Here is an 18,501-nt window from a genome sequence, read left to right as displayed (position 1 = left end):
CAGGATTTTTCTCCATATAGTAGACTTCAGTGGGGATCAACATTGAAGTCCTCAATATGGAGAAAAATTCGGGAATGTTTTCCCCAAAAACCTTCATTTCTTTTCAAAAGCATGTAACTCGTCCCATTTGTGGTACGCCCACCAATGATACCACAAATCATGCAAGAGAGGTGTGCTATTGCTTTTCTATACTATATGACTTACCATTTTGCCTTCAGGATGATAAAATGAGTGAAAAAACACTCAGACATTGAATGAAAAAAAGAGAAAAAATATCACAAAGATTAAGGCATGTGCTTTTAGGGCTGAGCAATCACCCATAACACCTTTGCAACTGCTTAGCAGTGCAGTAAAAACACCTTTTATACAGTCTAGCAGCACTCACATTTTTTAAAATGATGAAATTCTGCAACTACAGAACTTTCATAGTCAGAAAAAGACCTCACAGATTATTATAGCTTTGAAAAGAGGAAGGATTCATGCTCGACTCACTACAGTGATTCAGAGATATGTGACTTAAACCCTGCTGATCCATTTCCTAGATGGTATTTCAAAAAAAAAAGAACAGACAGTGGTGGGGGTGGAGCTTCAAGTGTGTAGGGCATCAAGGGGGGCATAAGCTGGCGAAAAGGAAAGCTGTAAGAGGTGGAGCCATTAATTAGTAGGTCAAAGTAATTAACAGCAAGACACGGTTCGTTTAAAAAGAAAGCGTTTAAACCCATTGACATGATTTATTTCTGTCAAACAGTGAAACACGATTAAAACGACGGTGGGGTAATTACCATACAACCACTCTTAGTGAAATAAATTCTCAAGACAGTATTAAGTATGCATGGAAAAAACAAAAACAACTGAGCTCTTATATTTCACCATCAAAAAAAGAACAGACCTGAAGGCTGTGTGTAAAGAGCGATACTATAGGACGTTTACATTTACAAAAAATCTTCACTGTCAAAAAAAGCTAAGTATGTCAGTCTAAGATGAAATCCCTTATCTGTGCATCTTAATGAGGTTTTTTTTCCCCATTAATGTCACTGTTATTGAATGGTTAGGTGTGGCTGACATACCTCAGTGAATTATAAAATGAGGTTTATGAGGAACTGCTTGAAGAAAACATCTTGAGCTGTTCTTCTTTCAGGTTGAAAAAGCCCTGATAGAAGTGGACATGCAATATTGGAAAATAAGACAATACGGGAGCTGTACATTTGATTGTGAAATCAGACCGTTTTTTGTTTTTTGAAGGCTACACGCCAGTATGACAATGAAAACTGTATGCAGGGTGTGTGTGAAAATAGGACAGTCTGTGTTTTGATCAGTGAATGTGTCTGCGCTCTCCTCTTGTCACCGTTTCATGTTGCTCAGTCGCACAGTCTTCTCCAACTCAAACTGTCGCTGGTCCACTCTCTCTAGAAAGTTCTTTCGCTCCACATACCTACAAACAAAGAAGGCAGAGACAGTGAGGACACTGAGATAGTGGCGGAGAAAATAAAGCACATGTAAACAAGCCCTTGGCAAGAATGAGAGTGACACAAACCCTGGGTTTTGCTTTTTCTTGTGTCTGTGTGAGTTCAATGACTGCCTACACTGAATATCATCTTTTTGCGACTGTTACACACTACATTTCCAGTGATGCTTTTCTAAAGCTTCTTTCTGTGCTTTTGTTGCCGTTTCCCATTGTGTCTTGGAACGAAGCGCAACGGTGGTGAGTGGGGACAGTGGGGTGTTGGTAAATGTCAGCACTCAGGTGGTAAAGTGATTTCACACACATATTTGTTTCTTTTTTTAGGCGTGCTGGCTTCACAATGCTATTATCTGTCACAAGTGGATTGCAATTGCTAAGGACCACAGAATTTCACATTTTGGATGTTTTCCTTTTCTGACATACCCCATTCAGGTTTTGAAACAATTACTCACTTACGTCATTCTAAATCTGTATGACTTTAGTTTTTCTGCAGAACATAAAAGATTTTATTATTATTATATATATTTTTAGAATATTTCCATTTTTGTCCATGTAATAAAAGTCAATTGGGTGCAATTTTATTATGAAGGGGAAAAAAAAAGAAGATGTTTTTAAAAAAAAAAAAACTATAGAAGGTTCAAATGCTCACTGATGCTTCAGAAGGAAACACAATGCATTAAGAGCAAGGGGTGAAAACTTTATGAATTTGAAGATCAGGGTAAATTTAACTTATTTTGTCTTCTGGGAAACATGCAAGTATCTTCTGTAGCTTCTGAAGGGCAGTACTAAATGGAAAAAAAAACATGATATTTAGGCAAAATAAGAAAAACACATCTTCATTGTGTTCAAAAGTTTACACCCCTTGCTTTTAATGCATAGTTTTTCCTTCTGAAGCATTAGTGAGCGTTTGAACCTTCTGTAATAGTTGCATTTGAGTCCATCAGTTGTCCTCAGTGTGAAAATATGGATCTCAAAATCATACAGTCATTTTTGGAAAGGGTTCAAATACACAAAAATGCTGGAAAACCAAAGAATTTTGTGGGACCTGAAGGATATTTCTTAAGAACAGTGGGCAGTTTAACTGTTCAGGACAAACAAGGGACTCATGAACAACTATCACTTTTAAAAAAAAAAAAAAAAAAAAAACATAATTCAGGTAACAACACAGTATTAAGAAAGCGTATGTAAACTTTTGAACAGGGTCATTTTTATCAATTCAACTATTATTTTCTCTTGTGGACTGTATGTAAACGTCTTGTGTGAAATCTTATTCAGCTCAGTACTAAATAAACAACAATATGCATATTGTATGATCACTCTTATTTTAGTAAAATAATTAACATTTTGCAGATTCTGCAAGTGTATGTAAACTTTTGACCTCAACTGTATCTTCTGTGATCCACAGATGAAATAAAGTCACACAGGTAAGCTCAAATGATCAAAGGCCAGAAATTGTCTCAGATAACACAATAGTGGCTTTAGTGAACCTGTATCCATTAGATGTCGGAGGTTATTCAGCCTCCCTGTTTACTGTCATCACAAGACATGCTGGTACTCAGAGTAAGAGCGCATGCTGAGGACAAAGAGAATAAAATGGCCCTTTCAGGCTGACATCATCTGGTTTTGTGGTTTTCCTCATAATAGTCTGGGTTCAGGTTCAGGGAGCTTGCTGATGATCAGCAGAGAAGGGCATCTCCTACACAAAGCTTTATGTGAGGTCTAAATGAATTGTTCTGTGGAGCACTGTGCACACTAGGAAAACCCTCGGAGCAGCTGCTACACAGACATGCGAGGCTATGGCACAGAGAGTGAACATTTTATTAGATATCACATCACGCCCCTGCCAATGATGAAAAGAAGACAGAGAGCAAAAACTGATTGCCTCTGTCTTGTTTGAAGTCCTAATGGGATCTCTGTAAGACACACACAAACACCCACATGCTCACAAACACAATCTGGCTTGAGCAACAGTGGGTTTAAATGGCTCATATCGTGCATTTTTTACAGTTGGCATGAAATGAAATTTTACAAATTTTTAAATGCTACTGATGATCTCCCACCATATTTTGAGTGCAACACCCATATCTTAAGGCCTAAAATACAACCGATGAACTAAACCAAGTCCCTGTCCAACGTATTTTCTTTTTCAATAATCTGTTGCACTCACACGTATATCACAATACACAAGAAAAGAGCTGTCAATACTTAAGTTTCATTGACGCTTTAATTTTACTGGTGTCCCCCAGGGCTCAATTCTTGGTCCTTTGCTTTTTAGCGTTTATATTTTTCTACTCTGTCAGCTATTAAGATCTCTTGACCTCAACACCCTTTTTTTTCTGTTGACACCTAGATTTTATTCCATTCAAAACCAGGACAAGATGTGGACCCATCTTTCATATTGTATTATGTAATTCTATGTATTATGTATTATATAATTCCAAATTGTGGAATTCTCTCCCAGTTGACATCAGGGAAGCAAAATCTTTCCAAAACTTTCTACTTCAGGTTTGCTTTTACTTTTTTATTTATGTTTTTTAGTTTCTTGTTTACATATTTAGTGTCATTACAGTTTTTTTCAGTGTGTTGCTCTGTATTTTGTGTTTTAAAGGCGCTGTACAAAATAAATGTATCATTACTATAACTATTATTCATGGTAAATTTTTGGCATTAAAACAGACATAAATTTATGCCCACTCTGACCTTTACAATTGCAGTGGTCTTTTTTCATGCTCTGCCTTTAAGAGTTCTATGTAAATGCCTTTTTTGCATATGAAATGAGAAACGGCAATTTGCTGCGCTTACACATGGGCTAAAGGTTCGCTGTTGCGTCCAAAATAGCTTGTGCTGCCCCCTTTTTTTTAAAAGCCAAATGCATTCTGCAATTAAAGCTGCAAGCAGCGTTGAAAGGGCCCTCGCACCTGGGCTTACCAACACCCGGTGGCTTTAGGGAAACAGTGAACAGTGAGCAACATGCATTTAAAGCAGTAAATATAGGAGGAATATGTCAAAGTCAATTATATGTGCTATAATTCCTGCTGCCAGCTGGTGGCGCTATGATTATAACTGAATATCGGCATGTAAATGTCTTCAGGTCAGGGCTTTTGAACATGGTATGTTTAAGTTAGTTTAAAACAAGTCATTTCCTGTTGCCAGCAGGTGGTGCTATCATTATAATGGAAGTGTGGGACAGATTGGACATTGTATGGCTGAGTTACAACAACAACAACAACTTTTTCCATGGCGAAACATCGAACTTTGTCACACAGAAACGCCCTTTAACGAAAACTCAAACTCTTTGCAATTTAACATTGCAAAGGCCTTTAGAGTAGACTGACCAAGTATAATGTTGATGTCATTAAATCTCTAGGAGTTTGTTACAGCGGAAAACATGCTACTTCCTGTTGCCAGCAAAAGGCGCTATGACTATAACTGAATATAGTCATTGGCATGTGTTCAGGACAAGACTCTTATCAAGCATTTGAAGATGCAGATCAAACATTGTATGCGTGATTTATAACTTCCTTTTTCATAGCAAACATCGACATTTGTCAAGCCGCCACAGACACGCCCTTCAACGAAAACTCGCAATTTAATGTCACAAAGGGCTTTAGATTTGGTGTTGATCTGTATAAAACTCTAGGAGGAGTTTGTTTAAATACAACGCCTGAAATGACAAAACCGGCACAAAACTTGTAGAGAAAATTCTAAATAACAGACTTCCTGTTGGTTTTCAGGTTTCATACCAGGGGGGACTTATTTGCAGGTATTAGTCTGTTACATGTGTTTACCTAATTTTTTACATGTATGCGAAACAAGGCTCAAGGGGCACTTTATTGATTTTGCCACACCCACTTCTGAAACCCATATCAGGTGTAAATTTTTACCAGTTCTGATGCATGTGCAAAGTTTCCGAACACGTTTAGGCCCTCAAAAATGCAATTCATTTTGGAGAAGAAGAAGAAACTGAGCAATTCCAAAAGGGTCTTTGCACCAACGGTGTTCGGGCCCTAATTACACTGCGGCAGGGTTACATAATCATATGGCGCTCACCCTGTTTATGTCAAAGCAAAAATATCAGGGACTCATCGGGAGAATCTGCAGAGCAGAAGGTGCTACACTCAGCCAGGATTTTCCACATTTTACTCATATCGTTAGTCCATCTAGGAATAACAGTATGCTTCCTATTACGTTTCTAAAAACAGAACAGACATCTTTCTTTGAACAGGTAATTTAGTTTTGCATTCTAAAAAAACACAGCATACAAATCATTAGCACACAAAATTCTTTTTAAAGTAAGGAACAGTTAAAAGTTTTTTTTTTTTTTTTTTTTTTTTTTCACAATATGACTAATTTAAAGCTACTTTAGTTTTTTTGTGTACCTAGTTAAATTCTATTAACACTCAGAGAAACATATTGTGCATCCCGCCTACAGTATTTGAAGAGCACAATCCGTCACATGTCCTCTCCGTTCCCCCTAAATCCCAACAGAAGGGCACTCTCCCCAGTGTCTCAATCCCAGATGTACTGGAAGCTCTGATGCCCAACCAACCGTTTGCCTCCAGAGACTCAAGGCCCTGGGTTTACCGAATGCATGAGCTCTGACAGATCTGGGTGCATTTGTCGTCCTACATTTTGTGAAAAAAAAAAAAAAAAAAAAAAAAAAAAAATCAACCATCAGTCTCACAGTGAAAGCAGCCCATACAGTCCTGTGGGCATACAGTTTGCCCTAGCGGCCTGCGAACTATGCTATTCTCTGGTCTGTGCATCCTCCACACCCTTCAGCGATCCTCCTCTTAGACCACATCCCTCTCAGAGAAAAAGAAATATGGAAACAGTGGCAGACCATAATTTTGTCTGCTTTATTTTTAAACCCCCAGGCCAGGTTTTTAATTTAGTAACTGTTCCACTCCCTACAACTGTCTGATAGAGAGCTAACACAGTGCTTTTTTTTAATCCATATATTAAAAAAATAGGAGCATCAGGCCATTTTAGGAAAGCCAGAGCATCAGTGCTGAGTGTGCAGTGAGATTTAAATGGATAGTTTACCCAAAAATTATAATTCTGTCATCATTTATCCACTTATAACTCTACAAATTCATAGTAAGGGAGTAAAACATTGGCAACTGGATGCACAAATTATGTCATAGTACATCGCCATCCCCACTGGAAAAGATGCAAAGTTTCTCCTCCCTCATCTTCCTGCTTGTTTATACACCAAATGCATCTTGGGAGTGGGGTAACGTCGCACAAATGTGGCGCTGCATTACCCCAGAGGAATGTAGGATGGGTAACTATGGTGACAGGGCTAGTTTTGAGCAGTATACACAACAACAAAGTTGATGCACTACTGAGAAAACCTAAAGCCACATCTGTGGCACGAAACCCAAGAGACCTCAGAATTACTCACCTCCCGAAACCCATCGGTGTGCATTCACGAAAAGCTTGACAGGAAACATGCTCCACCAAAAGATTTCAGTTCTCCCTAAACTCACTATGAATAAAATCTAATCACGACTATAGAGTAGACACAAACTGTGTGTGTGTAGATCTCAATTATGGTCTTGTTTAATTGGCGAAGCCTTTTGAAGTCTAAAAACTGAGATGTAGATTAGTAGTACTACAGTCGGCCCTGACAGGGTAAATATACTTAATCTATGAACGTTATTTTCAATCCCTTAAACATACTAATTTGTATCATAATGTTGTAATTTGCCAGAAAAGACCATATATTTAGGCTTGTGGTAGCAACCCTGGGGACAAGCAAAAATTAGCTTGCTATGTAAAGAAACCGTCCGTACAGAGTACGGTTCACTCTCTATCATCTCTATATGCACTTAGTCTCCATTACAGCAGGCGTAAACCTTTCCACTGTAGACTGTTAGATATTAATTATACATTCGAGATGAATGAGGTATGTTGAGGGGATCGATAAAGCGGTATGTCTCTTGGATCAGATATTATTCAAATGAAAACCTCTTTCAAAAACGCCATCCTTAATATTAGGGAAAGGAGGGTGAGAACAGCATTTCTAATCCTGCATTTACAACATGACTTGCATCTTTATTTATTAGGATGATTGAATGAAAATAGAGGCCTGTTCATGTGTTCAGAATTGCGTATGTGCTTGTATAGAAGAGATGTGGGCTAGAACGTCCCGCACACTTCTGATTGGTCGATTAGGAATCAGCCAAAACTATACTAATATACAAAGGCGTTCATAAGAGTCCACATGTGACAAAGCCTCAGATTTGCATTTTTCTAATTTAAAACAGCTTTTTTCATAAAGGGATTTGGCAAAAAGTTTAACTTAAAAGTTTGCATGAATTTCAGAATGTTCTAGTACGTGGTTTGTCATCCTTTTGCTTTAAAGGGTTAGTTCACCCAAAAATGAAAAGTCTGTCATTAATTACTCAGACTCAGACCTTCATAACACGAAAAAGATATTTTTGATGAAATCCGAGATTTCTGACCCTGCATAGATAGCAACTGACAGGCAGTAAGGACACCATCAAAATAGTCCATGTGACATCAGTGGTTTAACCTTCTTGTACTCTTGTAGCTTCATAAAATTAAGATTGAACTGATGTCACATGGACTATTTTAACAATTTCTTTCCTTTCTGAGCCTTGAACGTGTCAGTCACGTCGCTGTCTACGCAGGGATTGGATTTCATTAAAAATATCTTAATTTGTGTTCCACAGATGAATGAAGCTCTTACGGGTTTGGAATGAAATGCGAGTGAGTGATTAATGACAGAATTTCTATTTTTGGGTGAGCTATCCCTTTAATGGCAGCAGCAAAGGAGCTGCACGAACTAGTTTGTGTAAAACATTGTGTCCTCCAGCATGATTGGTGATGATTCAAACTTCAAAGAGCATCTTTAGCTTTAAAGGGTCATGAAACCCCCTGTTTCAGCACTGGTTAGTTCTCACCATAGTTTTGAAAAATGCTGCAAAAGTGGGCGTGGTGCGCTGCGGAGCGGAGGGGGAAGAGGGGGGAGAGTCAACTTCGAGTTCACACAGTTTCATTTCGCTCCCACTGAGTTAACAACACAAATAAACGCACAGCCATTTGCACTCTGCATCGAAAACATATATACATATACATATATAACATATAAAACATATATACATATTGCACCTCTATTAACTTTTAAGGCTTATTTTGTGGCATTGATAATCCTTTTGATACTTTGCGTTAAGGAGTTGTAAAAACCGCTATTACACTCACCTTATGAATGAATTGCGTTTGTGCCAAACTCTACAATTACATTTCTAACATTTCCCTAGTTTTAAATCCTATCAGCTACACCCTGTTTCAATTCCAGCTCAAACGAGAACCATGATGAAACAGCTCTAATAAAAGCGAGAAGTCAATACTGCAATATTTCATTTACTTCCCTTTAAACTTTTTGACCCTGATTAACACAAGCTTTTTCTGATACGGCTTTGCATCATCAGCTTTTGAGTAAAGCTGAAGTCCTATTCCTCACCTCTTTCTCCTCAAGATAGCCATCAAGGCCGAGATAAGCAGGTTTAAATGAAGTGCTATTGGCTTAGCTACCACTCTGTTCATTCTGCTGATCTACTGATCCTAGACCAGTCTGGAGGGCAATGTTAATCTCAAAATTAGTTTTTTCATTCCATTAACAATTCTAAATGACATAGAAAGTGTGCATCACAATGACATTTAAATTAATTATTTATAAAAACATAACTTGCAAGATATTAGCAGTGCACTAACAGTAACTGTTAAAAAACATAACTGTTTTAATAACCTAATCAATAATGTCGACAAACGAACTGTAAGAGCCAAAGCTGAACACTAAATGAAAATCAGTAAACATAAAACCCTTTACAAGTAGGTTAATTAGCTCACCCAAATGCATCAGATGCAATTTTAGTCTAAGTATGTGACATGACAAAATATTGAGTCCATTTCAAAAAGATATTTTTGTCAAAAAACTGACAAATAATTGCTGCTGCCATTAAAGCAAAAGAGGAGCAAATACTCAGATGTTCTGATTTGCATATAATTTTTCTATTTAGCTTTTCACACAAATTGCTATGGTAATAACATCTGAAATGAAAAAAAGCAGTTTTAAATCAGAAAAATATGTGAAGTAAAAACAGTCACAAGCAGGGCCATATCCACCATTGAGGTCCTCGGCATGTTTACGACGAACGTTCAAAAGGTATGTTTGACATGTCTTCACCACATATGATTTCAGTTATTTCAAAAGACTTACAACAGCAAAATAATCAAACCCACAACGACACTGGCCAAACAAATAATGTTAAATATAGTAAACAAGATAACAGATCCTGTTATCTGAGATGCCTCAGCGGTCTTACATCACTCACTGTCAAAGTGTTTGTGATGATGGCCAATCAAATCAAAGTAGGCGGGGTTTATGTCCACTGGCGCTGAGTGTGAAAATTCCAGCTTGATGCCTCAGACATCAGTTACAAAGTGCAAGATTTAAATAGCCAAACCAAACATTTCCTATGTGACTGCTGTTTTACTATAGAAATGTTAAACGACCAACAGAAATATTCAGGGACGTAAACGGATATATTTTTGTATCATTTCGCTATTTAGAATTATGTATGTGATTAGGCTAATGCACTATTTCGTAATTGTCAATGTGACAAGGCAAGAGTCATTAACAAATCTGTTTTCATCATTTAGGATTAATTAAATAAATGCACATATTTTAAATGAATTTAATAAACTCAGTTATAATTATCCTGGTAGCCTTCAGTAAAATAACTTGTCTAAAATAATTAAACATGAATATTTACGTTCTTCCCTTACACAGACAACAATGAAAAGACTGCATCACTAAAAGCTCAGTTTTGGGAAGGGAATAGATACAGGGAAAGAGAAGGAGACAAGAGAGAAGAAAGAGAGATGGTGATGGAGGTGAGAAGTAGTGCAGGCCTAAGTATGGTATTAGCATTATTACAATCATGATATTCCTAATTACCACAGAAATTTATGATCTTTGTTAACATTAGTGGAAACTGTAGGCTTCAATGGAACAACATCACAAACACTACAACTGGTCTGTTTTAACAAGAGACATTCCATAAATACTGATATTTCACTAGTATTTCACCAAAAGATCTAGGATTTTTCACTTTTGAATCATTCTTGGTCAGTGCTGGCACGTTTCATACATAGGCTACTGACATATTTCTTAATTAAGGCCATTCTTGTTTGGGATGTTATTGTGTATCATCAAAAATTAAACTATATCTTTTCTATTTCCAGTTTGTAGCATGGATCATTCATTGCAACATTTAATTTGATTCTCATGTTTAAGAATCTGTTATCTTAAAAAAAATAATTTATGCTACTTCTGCCCACTGACTTAGTTTTAAGCCTATATTGTTATCCAATTTATGATCTTTAAAACATCTTAAAATGCATACATGCAGGTCAGGAAAATCAAAATTTTCCCAGAACCACCAAACAATCTCCATTTTGCGATTTTCTAGGCTGGTATGGCCAGAAACTATACTCTCATTCTGGCGTAATAATCAAGGAACTTTTTAGAGCCTGTGCAAGCAGGTAGTCACGTTTGTTACGTTGACGGAAGTTAGCCTATTTTCAGGCGCTGCGTAATATTATTGCGCCTGCTGCACCCATGGTACGAAAACAGTAAAACTCAACTGTTTAACTCTAGGGGAATTGGAAAATGAGCCTATTTTTAAATAAAGTGTTCCTGTTGGAGTGTTCCTTTAACTACTCACCCTCATGTCTGAGTAAAATCTGACCTTCGTTCATCTTCAGTTATTTTTGTTTTCTTTGCACACAATAAGCATTCTTGTAGCTTCATAAAATTAAGGTTAAATACGTATTATCACACGGACTATTTTAACAATGTCCTTACTACCTTTCTGGTCCTTGAACGTGTCAGTTGCATTGCTGTCTATGCAGGGTCAGAAAGCTCTTGAATTTCATTAAAAATATCTCAATTTGTGCTCTGACGATAAATGAAGGTCTTACAGATTAAGAATGACACGAGGATGAGTAATTAATGTCATAATTTTCATTTTTGGATAAACTATCCCTTTACACATATACATCTCTCCTATACATGCATGTATGCAGAGACAGCACAGATCTTTTGACAGACAAACAGTAAGGAATGATTTATACTTTGGCCAGAACAGAATCTAACTTTTTTGTACCAACTACAAATTTTCTCGAAATGTTCATCCCTAGTCCTAAGAGCAACGGCAAAGGTCAAGAATGTTAATCAAATGCATGCGCAGCATATGTTTTTTTTTTTACCCCAAATACATTAATTTTACTGTCCAGTTAACTTTAGTACATAATTAATGAATTGCAATGTATTATAAAAACTGCACTGAAACACAATACGCCACCACGTTGAGGCTTTAAGCACTTAAGACACTTAATGATATTTATTCAGCTCTGATGAAAATCTCAGAAGCTAGTGTGAGACACTAATGGGAGATAATATGAGATGATGTGTTTGTCTGGGTCACTAATGAGGCTTAAACATACCCTTCTTTGCCTCGATTATGGATTGCCAGCTCGTCTGTAATGCCCTCCTCCGTTTTAAAGGCATCCCAGTCCATCTTAGACTTCTCCAAAGTGCTCATCTTCTGCTTTTTGGCCCCGATGCGATTCAGGATGCTCCCCATGCCCGCTGGCCTCTTCGCACTAGAGGAAGGAAGATCGTAAAAGAGATTTTGGAGCAGGATTTTTAAATATTAAAATTGGCTGTTCTAACTGAGAGGGGCTAAAAATGTGTTTTTTTTTAGGAGACTAAGGCTCCAGTGACATTTTTGTTGGATTCCAGAGTGGAAACATATCATCTGCATCAAAATAATTTAGTTAAAAATGCAGGAAGACAGACAGAAGGACACAGTGGAAAATATTTCATCATTTTATTCACAAAAAAAATAAAAATAAAAGGACCTTATGCTGACGTTAACATAGCTGGTATGTTTCTTGCAACATGCTGCCGGAACAAAGATGTGTTTTGAACATTACCAAAGTCATCTTGACACTGAGGTTGCGCTTGGCTGCAGTAATGAAATGTTAAACGATCTGTGGAATGAAAGAGCTGAAGAGTCAAGACCAGCGGCCCTCTCTCTTGTATGTGGGTGCCAGAGGGAGTGAGTAGGCTGGGGGTCTAAAGGGGGAATGGGGGGGGGGGCGGCAATAGGACCTTGGGGTGCATTAGAGGGTGCCGGGGTGTCCAAGGACAGACGGTTTCACGCTCAAGCGAGTCATAGGAGAAAGTCTGCCATGAGGAACGAGAAGGAAAATTGTGTGTACAGGAAAGATGGTACAATTGTTTTCAGAATATGAAATGAATCTAACATATAAATAAACCAAAAGGTTTGGGTAGGAAGGTATTGCAATATTGGTTTAGAAAACAGAACTGCATCACATCATTAAAATTCCCTTATATAAATCAGTTGTTAACGCTCTGTCTTGCTTCAAGCTGAAGTAAAATGAATGCTATGAACTTGTATTACTTCACTGCAGGGTAAAAAGACTTCATTAATTTCTTAATGAACTGCAAATCACAGTTTCCTCACTGTGATCGAGTCGATTTAGCAGGACTTGTGTGTTTAACAGGCGGGGTGCACGTGCACACAGAGGAATGAGGCGACCCACAAACAGACACACATGACTAATGTCTAAAGGTCTGATAAAATGCATCTGCCATCTGTGCAAAAACTGTCAACATTATTCAAGGAGGAAAACAGGGAGGTGAAAAATGCAAGATGAAAAAACGGAAACAAAGAAGAATGTTTTAACATCTGCAGGCACACTACTCTTTCCTTATTAATAAAATTTCCACATTCTTGGGCTATTTTCTTACAATATCTGGTCATATTCATTCATAAATAAGTAAAAACTTAGATATATAATTTATAACATTATATTATTATATTTTCCCAATGTTTATACACTACCAGTCAAAAGTTTTTGAACAGTAAGATTTTTTGTTTTTAAAGAAGTCTCTTCTGCTCACCAAGCCTGCATTTATTTGATCCAAAGTACAGCGAAAGTCATAATATTGTGAAATATTTTTCCTGTTTAAAATAACTGCTTTCTATTTAAATATATATTTTAAAATGTAATTTATTCCTGTGATCGAAGCTAAATTTTCAGCATCATTACTCCAGTCTTCAGTGTCACATGATCCTTCACAAATCATCCTATTATGCCGATTTGCTGTTCGAAAACATTTTTATTATTATTATTAATATTTAATACAGTTGAGTACATTTTTTTCAGGATTCTATGATGAATAGAAAGATTCAAAGATCAGTATTTATCTGAAATAAAAAGCTTTTGTAACATTATACACTATACCATTCAAAAGCTTGAAGTTTTTTTGTTTTTTTTTAATAGAAATTATAGAAATTAATACTTTTATTTAGCAAGGATGCTTAAAATTGATTAAAGTGATGATAAAGACATTTATAATGTTACAAAATATTCCTATTTCAGATAAATGCTGTTCTTCTATTCATTAAAGAAACCTGAAAAAAAAATAACAAATGTTTTTTTGGGGTTTTTTTTTTTTAGCAAATCATAATATTAGAATGATTTCTGAAGGATCATGTGGCTAAAAAAATCAGCTTTGAAATCACAGGAATAAATTATATTTTATAATATATTCAAACAGAAAACAGTTATTTTAAATAGTAATAATATTACAGAATTTTACAGTTTTTGCTGTACTTGAAGTCAAATAAATGCAGGCTTGGTGAGCAAAAGAGACTTTAAAAAACAAAAACATTTTGACTGGCAGTGCACATGCATGGAATTATTTAAATATATTATTTGTATGAAATATTGCACTGTTAGCTGGACAATTTAGAACTGCACATATGTACGTACGCACACCTGCAAACTGAAAGCCCATGAATACATGCATCTTTGTGCCAGCTGTTTTACTGCAATGCTGTTCCCACGACAGTCACAGGCTGGCCAGACAACATAGACAAAAATAATGTTGGGGTGCAAAAAAGGCAGCAAAAAGTAAAAATCAATAATGGTAAAATCAATACTGTAATTATATTCCCTCCGTTACAGCTGCATCCACAAACACATTTCATATGAGGAAAGCTCACCTGACTGCTGCACGACCGAAACCTTATTAAAGTCACATGGAAAACCACAAAGATTTTCATATGAACAATTCAGCTTTATGAAATTATTCACAGATAGCAGCACGCTGGCACTTTTCGATTTAAAAATGACAACTGAAGAATAACTCATTTAAAACTGTCGCAAAGCAGTATCCCCGCACACAGTGGAATATCACTGGTTAAAAGTTCTAAAAGAGAATGGTTGAAACAATAAAAGTTCTGGTTCTCTCATAGCATTATAACATTACGGTTGAACCACTGATGTCATGGACTATTTTATCGATGACCTTACTACCTTTCTGGGCCTTGAACGTGTCAGTTGGTGTCTATGCATGGTCAGAAAGCTCTCGGATTTCATTAAAAATATCTTCATTTGTGTTTCAAAGATGAATGAAGGCCTTACAGGTTTGGAACGACATGAGGGTGAGTAATTAATGACACAATTTTCAATTTTGGGTGAAATATATTTTTTTAAAAACTGAACGGACTCAATCTGGTTTGTGAAGCGAGACGAGAAACAACAAAAGGGAGGCAAGGTTGATTGTGAAAGTGTTACCTGCAGTTTAACAGCTTAGTCAACAGAACCAGTACATACACACAGAGAGAAACAGGAACACTGCTTAAACCCATCCTGACAGGGAATCAATATACAATCAGGGCTCAACTGATAGTCAATCCTGTGTGCCATGCGGCAGCGTCAATGTGAGTGGGGAACACTGGGCCAGGAGCCAGACCACAGTACACAGTGCTGGGGCAGAATGCTAAAAGCAGAGCCAAGGTGACTGTATTCTGTCTCATCACTTACAGTGTTTAAACTGAGAGAGATCTATGCATGTTATATCACAGGCTAATAAAATACAACATACTGGGTTATATACGGCAGTGCAGGCATCTAAAACCTAAAGGCAAACAGGGAAAACAATCAGTGAATTCAGTTGTTTATTTGCAGTCATTTTTCCCATGACCGAAGTCTTTTTACCATCTCATTTAAAGGCACACGCAGTATCACAGTGTCCCGGCACTCAGCGTACGGGGAGGAAAAGGCTGGAACATCCTATTCTGATTCCTTTCAAGACAGGAAGTAGATTCCCCCACCTCATTATATCGGTTTATGTCATCGTAAGTTCACAGAGCGGCTCATAAACTCAGCATCGACCCGCAGTCGCTTGACAAGTCTTTCCATCTCCTCTCTGAGTAATTACAGTCTTTGTGACATCATAAGAGAAGGCACAACAGGGCATCTTGGGAGACGGACGCCAACTAACCATGAATGCTTCATCTCCATTATCGCAGTAGCCTGCTTGTTCAGACTGATCTAATGGTCTTTTGCCGCCCGAGGCGTGGACCCTGGCCTAGTTGTAGACCAGCTATTTACGAGAACGTACAGGCGTGGGCCTGGGAAACACAGCTATAAACTCAGCGCACACGTCCTCCGTAAGACTTCGGTGCAACAAACTGACCCACATTTTGTCCAATGGGCGGAAGCTGGAAGAACAGCCAGTGGAGAGACTGTGGGGTTACACAACACATCAAATCACAAAACATGCACATACTCTGTGCATATTTTAAAAGATGAAAGAAGTTTCTAATGTTTATGTTTTTCTCATATATTCATCAATGATTACTGGTGTAAGGATTCCCAGAATTACAATATCTGAAAACAGCTATCTTTGCTCACGAGTGAATGACTGTTGAAAGTATGTTGTTGTTTTTTAAATATTTAAAATAGGGCTTTCAAATAACTGTGATTAATCGCATACAAAATAAAAGTTTGAGTCTGCCTAATATATGTGTGTACTATAATTATGTATATATTTAAGAAACATTTACAAGTATATATATATTTTTATATAATTTATATTATATATAAACAAAAATATTTTATACATAAATAACCTCTCTTAAATATATACACATTAATGGTTGGGTAATAATTGGGTGTATTTATATATAAATAATTACACACAGCACACACACATATATTAAGCACTCAAACTTTTATTTTGTATGTGATTAATCGCGATTAATCGTTTGACAGCCCTACTTTAAAAGAAAAATGCTTTTGAAAGAAATTTCTTATGCTCACCAAAGCTACATTTATTTGATCAAAAATACAGTTAAAAAGTTAAAATATTATTACAGATTAAAATAACTTTTTTTATTTTGATATGTTTTAAAACTATTTATTTCCACGGTGGCAAAGCTGAATTTTCAGCAGCCATTACTCCAGTCTTCAGTGTCACACGATCCTTTAGAAATCATTCTAATATGCTGATTTGCTGCTGTAGTAGTATTTTTAATATAGATTAATTTTGAAAATTGTTGTGCTGCTTAATATTTTTGTGGACTCATAATTATTTCGAAATCTTTTGTAACATTATAAATGTCTTTACTGTCACTTTTGATAAATTTAATGTGCCCTTGCAGAATGGAAATATATTTAGAGGTGAGAACCAGAAAGGCACAAGTGAAATTTCACCACTTTACAGGACTTTACAGGAGAGCCAAAACAAAAATTTATTATAGACTGATATAACTTTGTGTACTGATTTTAGTTGTTTATAATAAATATTTGTACACTCAGTACGCTTTTGCCAGTAGAAAGAGCTCATCAAAAGCTTACATTTGATTTATATATGTCCATTTCAGCTAAAATGTCACTTACACATATCTGGTTTTCACTCCTCATTATATATACATAAAAAAAATCTTACTGACCACAGATTTTGTAAGAATTATTTTGTAAGAATACACTGTCATTTTTGACACTTTCACAGCCAGATGGTGCCGTCATGGGCCATGCTAATCATCAAAACCTAGTTTTCTGGCACCCAATAAGCCAGTTAGTGAAGCTGTTAGTTAATAACATTATCAAGATTTGTTTCTTAATCATTTTAGCTTTAATATTCCCAGTGGTGGTGCTAAGGATACATTTTGAGACAGGATTTTAGGGTCAGGTTTGCTAGAACTGCTAACAGAAAGCTAAAACATTCTCAGAGAACTTGTGTCTTTAATTTCCTTTAAAAGCACAGCTGGTACAACATCAAAGCACCAATTGTAACAAATTCGCCACATCAAACTATAAATTTCAAAACAATTACTGTCAAGACTTCATTTCGCCTGCTGTGAGCAATGGTCCCAATATTACCCACAATCCACAGGCCTGCATTTGTTTGTAAAGACTATGACAGTTTTGTGTATTATAAAATTACAGTTATTGAGGTATTTATTTGTTTAAAATTGGTCAGTTACCCTAAAGACACTGCACTTAGTGTCTGTAAAATCACCTAATCTGTGTCTAATGGACAATAATTGGCTTTGCCTGCCACTCACTAGCCAAATCACGAAGCTGATTTAAAAATACAGAAAAACGTTTAATAATCATACATTATAAGTGTAATAAAGATAGATTCAATGCATTACTAAACTTAAATTTGTGTTGTATTTGTGACTGTAGCATCAAGTGTGTACTGTAACATAAAGAGCACAATCTAGAACTCAAAAAAAAAAAAATATATAAATATATTTGTAAAACAAACCATGTGTGGACCATGCAAATTCAACACTGTCATTTGCCTCAGTTCTTGTGAAGGACAGTCACACATAAATGATATACTGGCAAAGAGATTTGAGTTTATTTTAACTATGATATTCTTCCCACCATCTCGATGTCCCATTTTTCTTTCTCTTTTTAATCTTCAAAGCTGTTTAAGTTGTAATATGAGGTTTTAAGCATCTCTGCTCCGCCTTTAACACGATCAATGACAGATTTACATTCTGTGAACAATGAGCAGCACACCTGCTTAAAGGTGACTAATGAACATACACACGATCACGTAAACACACCTGCAGTGCTAAGACCCAGAGTTCAAAGACCTTTTACGCTCC

At 36.5% G+C, this 18,501-nt stretch overlaps 1 protein-coding gene across 1 annotated transcript in view; it reads right to left on the bottom strand.

Annotated features, from left to right (window-relative positions):
* Nucleotides 1-696: 696 nt before the first annotated feature.
* Nucleotides 697-18,501, bottom strand: part of cfdp1 (craniofacial development protein 1) — a 35,497-nt gene continuing 17,692 nt past the window's right edge. Inside the window, 2 exon segments of the mRNA XM_051134300.1 lie at nucleotides 697-1,432; nucleotides 12,002-12,160. Of these exon segments, the coding sequence (XP_050990257.1) occupies nucleotides 1,342-1,432; nucleotides 12,002-12,160 (250 nt within the window). The 3' untranslated portion in view covers nucleotides 697-1,341.

Source organism: Labeo rohita, chromosome 18 (genome assembly GCF_022985175.1).
Source record: "Labeo rohita strain BAU-BD-2019 chromosome 18, IGBB_LRoh.1.0, whole genome shotgun sequence".
Lineage (NCBI taxonomy): Eukaryota > Metazoa > Chordata > Actinopteri > Cypriniformes > Cyprinidae > Labeo > Labeo rohita.
This window is presented reverse-complemented; position numbering and strand designations above follow the sequence as displayed.